Raw genomic sequence first — 14,760 nt, forward strand, 5'->3', positions numbered from 1 at the left:
ACAGCTCACAGTGGCCCCCCGATGCCATATCATCATCAACACCACCTACATGGAAGTAGAAATGTAATTTATAAAAGTGATGTTACTGATCTTAAGTCAGATGTAAATAAGACCCACGATTCACAACACTTATAGGTGCACCTGAATAAGGCATTTCCAGCCAAAACAAGCAAGCTTCTTGGGTAGAAATCTCTAAATACAAGCAAACAAAGATTACATTGCAACTACTGGAATTGGCCTATCAATAGAAATGTTTTTTACTTCTTTTAATTATGATACAACCTGTGGATTTGGAACATAATCACTTATGCATGAACATTTTGCTCCTTGTCTTTTTTTTAACTTTTGTAACTTAAAGACCTCAGTTTTGAAAATGGCCCAATAGCTCACACCTGAGTGTATTTTATGTGGCTGTACTATGAATATGACACCAAATATGTTCCTCTTCATATTCTGATATATTACAGGAACACCCAAAGAATTTATTGTATAAAGTCTTTAATACAAAACAGTCTTCAAAAATACTGTATTACATAGAACATTGTTTAAAATTTTTAACAACTTAAAAAAGTCCATTTATTTTTTCACTTACAAAAGCTGTAAAAATAAGACTCAACCAGGCTTTTAAACACACTGTTTATAAAATACAATACAAATTTTATATAAATATTATACATATTTGTTTGTATTTGGTAAAAGAAAAAAGAAACATCACATTACGCAATCGTCATTGAAATACAAACGCCTTCATGTGCCTGTACAATATTTACAAAATATATTCACAATATTAACAATGTTTATATTTATAAAAATCACAGTGTAAGAATTATATATTTATATAAATAATCTGTTACTATACAAAGATCACCACTGATTTATTCTTGGTTTGTGTTCCCATTTATACTGAAAGTTTTGAAAAGGAGGGGAAGGGGTTGGTACAAAAATCTTTTCTTTCAAAAAGCAAGTCAGACTACTACAAACAGATCTTAATAAAATTATTCTAATTCTTGTGCATCGTCTCAATGTAAGAGTGTTTTCATTTTACTATTTCTCCCTAAATGCTGAAGAGTCATTTTTGAGACATCAAAATTTTATTTTGGGAACAAAAATTAAAATAATTAAAATGCTGTTACTTGTGAAATCCATAGGCCATAACATAGGCCATATTTTTAACATATTTTTTGCAGTAGTTCTGACCAAATCATAAATACTACACTTCATGGCATTAACATGCCATATTTCCAAAACTGAACAAGGATTAAAGAATAAGTGTGTATATGATATTCCAACTGCAGAACACTGCCTAGTTTGCCACTTCCACTAGTCAATGTAAGCTGACAGTGTTGGTCTTTCCACTTAAAGAAGTGCTGCTTTTCAACAATTTCCAACGGAATTATTTTGGAAACGCAAACAGTTTCACAATTTGCGTTACTTGCTGCTGCTATTAACAGAAGTGGTGGTGGTAGTACAGTGGTGTCCTTTTCAAAACCTCTATTATTTCTCACTCTTTGTATTTGATACAATTCAGCAATACAACAAAACTGTCTTGTTTTCATGGTAAGAAGTATCACTACAGAAACTACTTTCAATAAGTTAAAGACACTATTACTTTGGTAACTTACTATCAAGCTGTTTCTCTGAAATAAAGAAAATGACAAAAATGAAAGAAGGTGGTACAGAAAATGGCAATAGGAACAGCCTGGACTGGATTACTTTGCATCACTTCTGTGATAAATGGAATGGTGCTGTTGCTAAACATGCTGTCAAACTTTTCTCAAAGCACTCACAAGACCTACAAGCACCTAATACTGGCCTTTGTACATATTTTCTACATAAAGTTAAGAAAGAATGGAATGCTTTTTAACTACTAAGCCTTGTAAGAATTTCTTGAGATGAGAAATAGTGTACACTTCACATTGGGTAAATATGTAAAGAAAGAGAAATAAATGTAGTCATTAATTTCATTCAGACCACATGTCAGTCATTATACATCATAGTTCTAGTTCCTCCATTGTCCTCGATAACCGGTTATTGTCAATTCGCCTCCGCTGACTTCGTCGAACAGCATCAGCCCTTCTGTACGGTTCAGATTTTAGACCCAAAAGAATGTCTTCCAGGGCACCATTGTACACTTCATCCTGCTGCAGTAACTTCTTCTCTTGGACCAAGCGCGTCTTGCACTTCAGCTCATTAATCACAGCCTCCTGTCAGGACACATCAGGTTCAAGTGTTGTTTCCTGTGGGATGTATTTGTGAGAAAATGAAACTTGGCCCAATGTGGAAGCATTTAGGGATCTTCTGAAGTATTTTACTATCATGTACAGTGCATGACATTTACTTCCTGTTCCCATGACTGACTTCACAATACAAGCGTGGCATAATGCAACTGCAGTGCAAAATTCAAAACATTGCTTATGTATGGGACCTCAAGTGTTTACAAAAAGAGTAATTCACGCTAATTAGTGCTAACATTTACTGCATTGTACCCAAATAACTACGATTCCACCATTAGTGATATCTTCCCACAGGCCCAAGTTTCATTTATCGAAACACAACTAGCAAAACTTGACATGCTCATGCAAATGAATCACACATAAAACCAAAATTTTTCATTTATTGTCTTACTGAAGCAAGAAGTTATTGCTTGTCTGTATAAAGCAGTCTACTGAAAAAACGCAATGCAGTGCAAAAACAAAACAACTAAGTACCATTAATGCAAAAGTCATTTATCTCAAACCTAGCTACCAACAGACACATTATTCTGCAAGAGAAATGTAGACTGGAGAAATCAGACAAAACACAACAAAAAACAACAACAACAACAACAACAACAACAAAATTAAAACACGAGACAAAGAAATCTTATTACACATAAGAATATTAGACCACTATCTAGGACTGTGACAGCAATGCATACTACGCTACCACTATGTTAGTATCAAATTTTGAAAAGGGCTTTAGTAACATATAAATGCATATATACATACAGCAGTTAGTATTAGCCCACACTCCTTGTGACAACAAACACAGTGTTTGAGAATCACCAGTCTTATTCTTTGCTCCTTATAGCTCCACAGCCATACACACAGATTACAGCTGCAGGAAGTGTGAGGCACTACAAAAGAGCATGGAGAAAACGCACGAGACGAGTACCTACACAAAAGCATCCTCTTAAGTGATTCAACTGCTTCAGATAGCAACTGGACGACCATATAAAATGAAGAAAGAATTAGTGTGGAATCAGCAGTGAGCTCACTTTCGCAGTACTAACAGATGATACCAGTCTCAGGATCTTATGTACAAGATTAATCATTTCAAGCTAAACTAGTGTGCAATTACAGTTGTCAACAGAGTTGAAACTTTTAAAAATGAGGTTACATTTAGACTCATGGCTACATGTGTATTTAAGAGCTCAAACCTGATGGTTTGAAGGATTTTAATACTGAAAAATAAAAACATCTCAACATTCTCTTTTTATTACTTAGACAAATGCAGTCCTCTGGATTGGTTATGTACTACCAACAGAGAGAACTTTACATTTGTAATATGCAAATATTCCCTTGCACCTAACCCTCAGACATAACTATAACCTCACTGCTATGTGAGGCGCACGCACGCACGCACATACGTGCGCGCGCGCGCGCACACACACACACACACACACACACACACACACACACACACACACACACAGTAGTGAAGTTCCTGCTTATTTTTGTTACCCACTTTGATAAAAGCCTGTGAAACAGTCAGCAAGTTTAATTGTACAGTTTGGCATCCAGTGAGAGCTGATCACAACAATTACGTTGATGTTCACAATCAGGAGCATCTGTGACAAAAAATTGTGCAACAAGAATACACCACATTTGAGAAACCCAATATGAAACCTTCGTGAAAAATAATTATTTGTATGATCTGACTAGCTGCACAGGAATAAAATCACATTAATATCAAATTAAGCAAAACTTCAGCTGGCTGCTTCTAATTAACAAGATATACTGATCTTCCCCTTCTTTGTAAACAAGTTTGTGGTGTGTTCCTATTCATGTATCAAACACAGACTTCTTGTGCACATCTGGTTGGCATTTGCATCACTCTGTCCATTGGTTCCTGTTGCCTTTCAACAACAATTTAGCATTATTTATTCTTATTCTTCCTCTATAAAATTGACTTTTTGCTATTTATAGGAATGATATCATTTTGACCTTGTCTGTCATATCCAGTCACTGACTGCCACTTAATGACAAGAGGTTAAGTTTTACTCCCCATTTCAGTTCCATTTCCTTTTTGCTGAAACCACATGCCACATATACAGGTTTATGCAATCTCATTACATCAGTCTATGCTTTCCGTTTTCACACATTGTGAACTATGTCCATATTTCTACATATGTTTATTTTTTAGCCCCGATAATGAAGTTCTGTAAGTGTTAACAGTTTATGTGCTTCTATCAACAACAAAAAAATCTCTCTCTTGGTTTGGCATTTTCAAGCAAAGACATTGTGCCTTTTAGAAACCTTTTCAGTGACAGATTAACTGCTTGAGAATTAATGCAATTTATGTATTTAAGTTAAATGTACTGTAATCAACATTTTATTACAAATGTTCACAAGTTATTTCTCTCAGAAGTTGGCAGTACCTTATTCCACATAGAATAAGAGATGGAACACGTAAATTTGTCAACAGTCATTTTAATAACTAAAATGCACAAGGAAATAATGAATGGCCTTTGGTCATCTTCAGTCCAAATCCTGGTTTGATACAGTCTTCATGCTAGTCTGTTCTGCACAACCCTCCTTATCTCAGCATAACTACTGCACTGTGATCAAGCCTTGTGAACTACTCCTTATCCATCACATTACATTACCAAACTGATTATTCTTTGATGCCTCAAGTGCGTTCTGTCAATAGATCCCTTCTTTTAGTCAAGTTGTACAACAAATTTTTCTTTTCTCCTCATTTTGGTTCAGCACTCTCTCACCACATATCGAAACAACCCATCCAATCTTCAGCATTCTTCTATAGCAACTCATTCTCTTATTCACTTCAATGTGATGCAGTTTGAAAACCAAGAATTTATTAGGCTTGCGACCGCAAGAGACTGAGGTCTCACTCTCTTCTCATCTTTACTATTTACCAGGATGTTTCACTCCTAAACATAGGTACATTCCACACACATACTTTCTGAAAAGCCTTCCTAAGTTGAAAATTTATAATTTTCTTTTTTTTTTTCAGAAACACTTTTCTTATTATTGCCACTCTGCATTTCATACCCTCTCTACTTAAACCATCGTCAGTTATTTTACTCCCCGAATAGTAAAACTGATGTTGTTCTACTTTTAGTGTCTTATTCCCTAATCTAATTGAAAGATATGAACTCTTAATTTCACCAGCAAAGCATACCTTCAAGAAGATGATGTAGTTTATGTCATTCTAATGTCATTGGCTAGACAAAGAATCTACTCACTAATGCTCCCTCCGGCAGAAGCATTGAAGGGGAAGGAAGAGAGGTGAAGGAAAAGGGCTGAAGAGGTTTAGGAAAAGGGGTAGATTTCATAAAAGTCACCCAGAGCCAAGGGTCAGGGGAGAAGGAATGACCAATTGTTGTGGAATACACCTGACGCAATTTGAAAATCTGAAAGTCTCATCTGGTGCTGTCTCCAACAATCAGTCTTTCCTTCTCATCCCGTCCGGTAAGTCTCCCCTGACCTGCGGTTCTGGGTGACTCTTCCAAAATATACCCCTTTTTCTAAACCTCTCCAGTACCTTTTCCTTCACTCCTCTTCCTTCCCCTTTAACCCTCCAGCCGGAAGAAGGAGCCACTGGCTCCGAAAGCTTGCGTAAGTACAACCTCCTTTTGTGTGTATGTTCTCCTACCGGCGCTTGGTGAGTAGATTTTTTATCTATTCAATCACATTATATTGTCAAAAACTGATTATTCTCGGTGTTACAGTTTATGTTATTTGAATGTTGAGTTTTAGCCTAATTCACACCAATTTTATCATCATCCACTTTCAATGCTTAGGACAACACTTAGAAGGTAAAAACTAATACAAATATTATGTAAATAATGCAGAAAAATTATTCTAATGCCTAGCAGACTTTGTGATCTGATCAAGTTTGAGAGCTAATTAGTGTGTAACCTCTTTTCTGGTAGCTTTGCCCACCACATAGCATGCCACCTTAATATCTGCCGTTTACATCATTGTCTTCTATCAAAAATTTTCTGTTATGCTGAGAATGAAAGTTTTAAGTTTTTGCAACAACATTTTACTTTCCAGACAAGAATATTTGCTTGCATCCTAGCACTGTTAACAGATAGTGCAGATTTTTAATATTAATCTGCAATTTGAAAACTGGTCAAGTTTGTGGATATGATGAAAACAAGCAGAGACAGGTAATTAAAAAAAGACTGTAGCTGTACTCCTAAAACTCATGCCAATTAGGATGATTAAATGTGAATATTTAGCTAAATTCAACATTTGTGCAGTCAAAATGATCACTTTGCTGCTATCATCTGTTTTTTTTTATTTTTTTGTTGTTGATTACTGTAGACTCTGGTTTCAATTTGGTCTCCAATTTAGAAATGTTGCATCCAAAGCCATATCATGAATAAATTATTGTCTCTCACACAGTGATTATGTTCTGTGATGGCGAACATATTCAGGACTTTCACATTTGTGGTGCTTCATCATTAAAACCAATAAAATTGTTTGGAAAATCTCTTTGGAGTAGTCATTTAAACGAGCATGTGAAGAAAATGACATTTGCTGAATATTCTAATGAATATTAATCTCACCTTTAACCTCACCAATAAACTTATTCCAAAACATGCTTTTAAAAAATATGGTGAAGCTTAATAATTTGAATTAAATCTGGAAATGTTACCAAATGCACATATAGTGAGATTGGCAGAAATATTGGATGGGCAATAAAGAAAGAAGACCAGTGTGAAGAGAGAGATTACCAACATGTGAAGTGGTTGAGATTATACTTTTAATTTCCTCTTTAAGTAATATGCCTGACAATGCACTAGCAAGATTTGTTAGAGGGTGCATACAAATTATGGCAACTCATCTGATAACGAACAACATCTGTCTTAGAAGAGCATGTAAGTTCATCGGCGGTCCACCCAAAAGCTTGCACCAAACATACACCGCCTTTTATCATATGAACTATATTAGTTTGTAGCTTTAGTAGTGGAAAATACTTTTTATTTTGCAATCAGGATAATTAACAGTTTAAGTTAAGGACTTGCAAGCTACCCAACTGCGACCGAACATATCCTTGATGTGGTACTGTTGAATCAGATGATGGATAGTATAAGGGGGCATCAAATGAAAATAAGACAGATGGAAAAAATTAAGTAACTGTTCATTATTTCAAAAGTAATTTCCATACCTATTAATAGGCTGATCCTACTGAGAGACATGACAGTCAGTTGCCTTCATGAAAAAATGCGCATATTTGCCTACGGAATCACAATTGCATGATTATACCAAGGTGTGCACCTCTTCTTCCAGGCACTGAAGGAAGACATTTGTTGCCATCAATTTGCGCACCTGGGTACAGGCATGGTTCGCAGGCAATCATAAACATTTTTCCGTAAAGGCATTGACTGTCTTGTCTCTCAGTGGAATTCATTTATTAACAGTTATGGCGATTACTTCTGAGATAATTAACAGTTTACTTACTTCTCTTCCCATCTGCCTCATTTTGATTTGGGTGCCGCTTACAATTGTACTAAATTAAAAGTGCATGCACTCCACACATTAAGATACTAGGTGAAAAGGAGGGAGGGAGGGAGGGGGGGGGGGGGTGAAAGTGGCCATTTTGACAATGGTGGACAATAATAAGCTGCATGTGGATCTGACTTAAGATTGTCAGAAAGTGCCACACCCTCTAATCCTTGCAGGGGGGAGTGCCTTTTTTTGCCAAATAGTGCACTACCCCATTTCTACATTTCATACAAATTGCAATAATCTTTTACAAAATACAAGCGAAAAATAATATAAAACCCAAACTACAGTGCAACAACCTACCTGCTGCTTTTTCTGATTTAATTTATTGCGCTTAGCTACCTCTTCTGGTGGTCTGTTCAAAGCTTCCAGTGCCGCCTGCTCAAGCCTACGTCTCTGCTCATTCTCCTGGTCAGCAATCTGAAAGATTAGTCATCAATACCATAAGAAATTAATGAAAAATAGCTTTTACAACTCTCACCAGGTGTATCTGGCAACTACGGGAGGTTCTGTAAGTAATGTAACATTTTTTTCCCCCTCCTAGACGAGATGTTCTAATACCATTTCAAGAAGTCCATGTAAGATTCCCGAGGATTTACATAAAACATTCATAATAACTACAGCCACCTGGTACAAATCTAGCAACATGACATTGGTGCATTTGCTTACTAGGTTAAAGGGGAAAATGAAAGAAATTTGAACTCTACAAAAGCACTCAAAAATATGTAGCATGTCTATTCTGTAGTTGTTCTCATTTATATCTGCACTGTGTCTGGCCAGTATTCTGCTTATAAAACTAAAAAGTCAACTTGCCCCTACTAAAGCCAATTGTACATTTTTCCATCTTAGCTTGCAGTTAATCTGAATCCAAATCTTGGCCATTAAAGTTCAGTTCTGTATGTTACAGTGACTGTGCTCTGGCTTTGGGATGCACATCAAAAGTGTTTGTGGTAAATGTCATTACTCCCTGAGCGGCATGAAGATATTAGAATGAGCTATTCTGCACAGAGCTATTCTGCACAGAGATATTCTGCACAGAGCTATTCTGCACAGAGCTATTCTGCACAGAGCTATTCTGCACAGAGCTATTCTGCACAGAGCTATTCTGCACAGAGCTATTCTGCACAGAGCTATTCTGCACAGAGCTATTCTGCACAGAGCTATTCTGCACAGAGCTATTCTGCACAGAGCTATTCTGCACAGAGCTATTCTGCACAGAGCTATTCTGCACAAACAGTAACTGCATCACAGTATTTTAATATCTGAGGGCTGTTGCACTGCTCTCTGCTTTGTGTTGTATGGTTTGGTTTTGTCCGAATTCCTTTTGATGCTGCAAGTCTTTGGTAGTCTTATATTCGTCAAGAATGTGGTAAATTGTTAATTTTTTTCTCCTCAGATGAGGTTCTTCCTGTCTTAGTATAAACTCACGGCTTATTTTGGTATGTCTGATTCTGAGACAGTGTGAGGCAACACCTTCCCTCCTTGACACAGCGAAGTCTGCGAGACCTTGTTGGTGTGTTTGATGGTCCTTAATTTACTGGATTGTGGAAGAGCTGGTCACTTGTCATTCCATTTCTTCAGGATGCAATGTGGAATGTGTGTCCTTACATCAATACTTGGAATATCTAGTTTGAGTGTCCACCTTCATTGCTTCTTTGGCTAGTTTGCTACCCATCCCATTACCTGGAATGCTGGAAGGACTCCATGTCCAGAGAAAAATGATGGATATCCCGGTACTGCAGAGAATGTACAGTTGGTCAAGGATGGCAGGGACAATGGATATTTTGGATAGCACTTTCCTATTGTTTCAAAGCATTCAAGGAGTAGCTGCATGTAATGAAATTAAGTTGACAAATTCGTCATGTTTCGTAGCACCCTACTGATAGCTATTAATTCTGCAGTATAAATACCGCATACTTTTGGTACAAAAAGTCATTTAGAATTCAGTTTGTGTACCTATGCACAGACAACATTTTCATTATATTTGAAACTGCCTAGGTAAAGGAGATTAAAATGTGGATATCCTTAGAAGACTGAATAAAATTCTCTCCTATAAAAATTGTGTCTTACAATGAGGTCTTTGGTGTTCATCTTTACTGCTTGTTGGGGAATATGCCTTTAAGGCATTTGCAAGAGCCAGTACTGCATTCAGGTAATCAGAGGAAGTTCTCACCAGAGCTCTTCCCGTCTTATTGCTCTTGGCTGCCCCATTCTGAAGTTCATGAATAAGTGGGTTGCTGAATTGTGGAATAAAATACGATGACAGCAATGATTTGGCATTTGATTAATCGTGATTGCATAGTTAAATACATTTTGTTAGTGTCATTTTCAGTGGTAGTATTCCTGCTTGTCCAATAATGCTACTGACTGGGCTCATTCAAAAACCTAGAGTTGCCAAATGACTCCCCTGTGGTTGACAGGATCTAACATTTCTAAGATGGACAGTGCTGCTGCCACATAAACAATGCGTCCCAAGCCGAAACAGGATAGAATGAGCATTTCATAAAATGTTAACATAACAGTTCGATTTTCACTCCAGGAACTGTTACTGAGCAACAGAGTGTTGAGTTTCATCATGCAACAGGTCTGGAGTTATCATATCTGTGGTAACAGTAAGTTTATGACCAGAAAGAAGTGCTAGACTAATTCGACTAATTCCAGCAGAAGGGTTTCGAGGTATAGTTCTGGTTGAGGATGGGCAGACTGTATTCTATCATAGTGCACAATGTGTAATTTAGTGGTGAGAAACGATGCCCATGGACTGCACCCACTTTTGTGTCTTCTTTATTGCTGTCTGTTATTGGCATTCTACTGTACATAACAATACATAACTATAACATAAACAAAGATCATCAACATATAATGCTGGTGTGATAATGTCCCACTGTATACAATGCCATTTATTGCAGTTGGAGAAAGTGTGACACTTAAAACTGATCCCTGTGAGACTTCATTTTCCTGTACACATTGGTTACTAAGGTTTGTGCACACCCTGGTTCTATAGAGTCTAAAAATTCTGTATGAAGACAGGTAAACTTCCTCGAAAATTCTACTTGTTCAGAGTCGATAAAATGTGACGTAGCTATGTTGTACTGTATGCCTAATAATAAAAAAAATTACTGCGATCAAATTTTGGTGGGGCACAAAGGCCTCCCTAATTGAAAACTCCTATCATAAGAGACCACCAGTGGTAGTTCAACATCTTCAGAATCTAAAGCTGTGCATTAACCATCCTTACTACTGTTTACCTAACTAGTTATTAGGGTAATCAGTCTATCTATTTCTGGTTCTTGGGTGTTATCCTCACTTTGGTACAGATGTTGTGACGTGTTCTCTCAGTTGCAATGGATATTAGTTGTCTTACCAAACCTTGTTAAAATTATTTAGAACAGAGCTTTTGCTATTTTCACCAAGGTGTTAAAGAATTTGATTATGGATGTCATCTGGTCCTGGCCCTGCACTATTTTATAACATTATTTAGTTTCTATGCTTTAAAGGGTGTGTTGTGGTTGCCACATCTGTTGAGATAAAAGATATAGTACTACATTCTGTTAAAAGATGGTGTTGGGCAAAAGCAGGGTGGCAGTTCTTAGATGCTGACATTGCTGCACAATATATAGCTGATAGTTCAGCAATTTCAGAGAAACTAGTGTTAATTTCCTCTCCATTGAGGACTCCCTGGATTCTACGAGTGGCTTGAAATCCACTCATCCACTGCTATTTGGAACAAACCTATGAAGCTGCAGTATGTACTGTCATTGAAGAGACACATTGTTCCCAACATTTGTTGTTCTTTTGTTTTAGTAAGTAACAGGCTTTTGCCCTTGATCAACTGAATAAAATAAAATCGTTGCTAGAAGCATTGTACCCATGTCTCTGTAGAGCACTTTGTTGTTGTTCTGATGGCACTGGCAAGCTCTTTGCACTGCCATGGAACAGGTTTGCTCCTAAGAGGACCTGACTAGAATAGCAACTTCATATTCACAGCATGAATGTTTGTTCCTGTTGCATCTTGCACTACTTTGTCAATGCTCTTCTCTGTATTTATTGTAATCTGCACATCAGCAGAGAAAGCATTCTAATTTGCTGTTCACAGTGACCAACACAGAAGCAGAAGCAATTTATGTGGCATATACCTGGAACCAATGCAATAAATGAGTAATAGTTACTACCATCACAAAAGTCTCATGAGTGTTCCATTGGATCATAGATGAAAAATTAGTTCTTCACATTGTCCAATCATGCAGAATAGCAGCCACAGTTAGTGTTGAAATGTGTTGGGGTTCCCTTATTTATTAGGCAGAGATCAAGGTCTGAGAATCTCTAGCAGTTATCCTCAACAAATCTTATCCGGCTGCCCTGTACGCTGTTACAGGCATTAAAATCTCCCAATAAAATGAAAGGTGGGGGTAACTGTGTAATTAGGTCTTATGTTTCTCTGGAAGGCAATATCTTGGTCACGGGGGAATGTAGACACTGCAGACCGTCCTTATGGTTAATTGTACTCTAATGGATATTGCTTCAAGTGCAATGTTAATAGTCACTTGTTCACTGAAGGTGTTTTGTTTGATTAGTGTACGAAAATAATCAGATGTTAATTCCATGTTCATCCTATTTTTGTTATACACATTATATCCCCTGGGAGTAGGAAAATGGTCTCCCAAAAATCTCGATACTTGTATTATTTAATTGGATAGATAAAAGATCTACTCACCAAGCGGCAGCAGAACACACACATAAAAGACTGTTGTGATTGGCAATTTTTTGGAGCCAGTGGCTCCTCCTTCAGGCAGAAGGGTTGAAGGGGAAGGAAGAAGGGTGAAGGAAAAGGACAGGAGAGGTACGGGATGAGAAGGAAAGACTGACTGTTGGGGTCTGCATCGGACAAGATTTGAAAACCTGAGAGCTTAATGGTGGAAGACAGGGGAATATGCAAGACAGATATTACGATAAAAACATCGTGCACAAGTTAATAAGTGCACTGTGCATAACAGAAGTGGGAGGGGACAGTGAAAAAGACGGGATTGTGAGATGGTTTGTGATTGTCGAATTTCTTCCACGTGGTGATAGCAGCCACTAAAATTCCAATGAAAAATCACTGAAAAGGTGTTGGAGTTGTCAGTGAATAGGACAGTGATATATGATTATCTGCAGTGTTCCAGTGCCTCCTGCACAGGTGGTGTAGACTCCAAGAAGTCTTCTGCTGCCAAGGAGAGGTCCAGTTCCATTGGAAATGATGAATCAGTACTTTGCTTTGTAACTTTTCCTTCCTTTTCTCTTTTTTCTGGTTGTGGATCGAGGTAAGGAGACAACTGGACACTGTGCAGTTTGATGTCTTAGTCTCTTCAAACCACAAACTACAAATACTATCTACATCATTCATTTTTGAAGGAGAAAGTGTTGAGTGGGTCTCCCTCTCTTTTGCTATTTGAAGGATAAAAATCATCTATACTGTATTTGTTGGGAGACTCCTGCTAGCTCTGTAAGATTGCAAGTCAAGGGGGTCTTCATCGTGCATAACACTTTGCAACCAATTCAGAATTTTTCAATCCATTCGTAGACACTCTGTTGCGGCAAAGCATTGTTTCCACACTGCCCAAAAAACTTTGATGAATTTCGGATCCTGATACGCCTTCTAACCACAAAAAACAGATCACTGAATGTTGCTCTTCTTTGGTGCAAATACACAGCGAAGCAGCCATGATTAACAGCATGGCAACAATAACGAGACTAATCTAGCAGCTTGGAACTTTGAAAAATATAACAAATAAACAAAGCATGGGTCATCAACGTAAAACAACAGTACTACCAAAATAAACAAATATATAACTAAACTGCAGATAATAATTGGCTTACCCTCGTATATGCCTCAACATGCTAAATTAGCTTGTAGCTTGTGATTGGTAACTGTAGGTCCCTGTGAAAAATAGCTTCTTGTACCATATTCAAAGATTTGTGTGCAGCTGTAATCATTGTTGTTCCATCAAGATTTTCAAATGTCAGAAGGCTAGAGGATGTGCAGCACATTTCACATTTTTCCAGTGTGTAACTCAGAAAATTAATTATGAATTTTTTCTACGAAAATATTGGCTTTGTAACTAAACGTATCTTCCCAACTGTTCTAGTACACACCAAGTATTGAATAAACTGTTTTGTTCCCAGTCTTCCGGCTTGTTAGGCAGCCAGGCTAGGGAAAGCAGTGGTCTTATAATTGACCGCACAGCAATATGTATACCTGCAGGGTGCGTAAGTGGACAATGGATTTCCCAGTTAAAAATATAACTTTTCCCAGAGTAAAAATAAACGTTTTCCTTGGTGAAAATAGACTTTTGTCGTGTTAAATATCACTATACTTTCCCCCAGAGCAGTAAAACTTATCAATCCTTTGAATGTTAAAGGTTTTATACACCGCCGTAGAAATTCCCAACTTCCTGGCACTTTCAGAAATGAAACCCAGCAAAAAACAACGTGTTTTGGAATGATCTTTGATGCACAGCAACATGTACACTGCATATTTTTGTGTTACAAAAGTACAAATATTAAATACACCACAGTAGCTCGCGAAGCACTGAAATCTAGATTGCAATGCGCTTTTATCAGCCAGTCATAGCTCACATCATGTAATCTCACCCACCCATAACAGCATGTATTCAGAGCACACAACATATGATGGAGTCACTCACTAGTAACATCACTGTTGAGCAGTGCAAACACGTAATAGGAAAGTTAATGTTTTCAGTTACAACACAAACAGTATGGCTACAAGAAAATTGAAGCTTGCATCTCTTCCCCCCTCTTTTTTTTAAACAATTTGTTACCCTTTTGAGATATAAAAAACACAAATGTGCCGCTAAAATTTAAATAATGGCATAAATGACTGATCTTCTGGGCCCATTTTTTTTCTATGTGGGTGCTCCTCAATGTGTTAAGTTATGAATGGGAGTCAAATGCTTCACGATTTAAGGAAGTCATCACACACTGTCACATGCAACATAATTCATCTTGCGTAACTGGAAATTTA

At 37.3% G+C, this 14,760-nt stretch overlaps 1 protein-coding gene across 4 annotated transcripts in view; it reads right to left on the bottom strand.

Annotated features, from left to right (window-relative positions):
* Positions 1-592: 592 nt before the first annotated feature.
* Positions 593-14,760, bottom strand: part of LOC126473403 (formin-like protein) — a 469,317-nt gene continuing 455,149 nt past the window's right edge. For all 4 annotated transcript variants that reach the window (XM_050100419.1, XM_050100420.1, XM_050100418.1 and 1 more), the window contains 2 exons: positions 8,043-8,159; positions 593-2,204 (listed from right to left, as the gene is read on the bottom strand). In XM_050100419.1, the coding sequence (XP_049956376.1) occupies positions 1,992-2,204; positions 8,043-8,159 (330 nt within the window). In that variant the 3' untranslated portion in view covers positions 593-1,991. The remainder of the gene's footprint in view (positions 2,205-8,042; positions 8,160-14,760) is intronic.

This window comes from Schistocerca serialis, chromosome 4 (assembly GCF_023864345.2).
Source record: "Schistocerca serialis cubense isolate TAMUIC-IGC-003099 chromosome 4, iqSchSeri2.2, whole genome shotgun sequence".
Lineage (NCBI taxonomy): Eukaryota > Metazoa > Arthropoda > Insecta > Orthoptera > Acrididae > Schistocerca > Schistocerca serialis.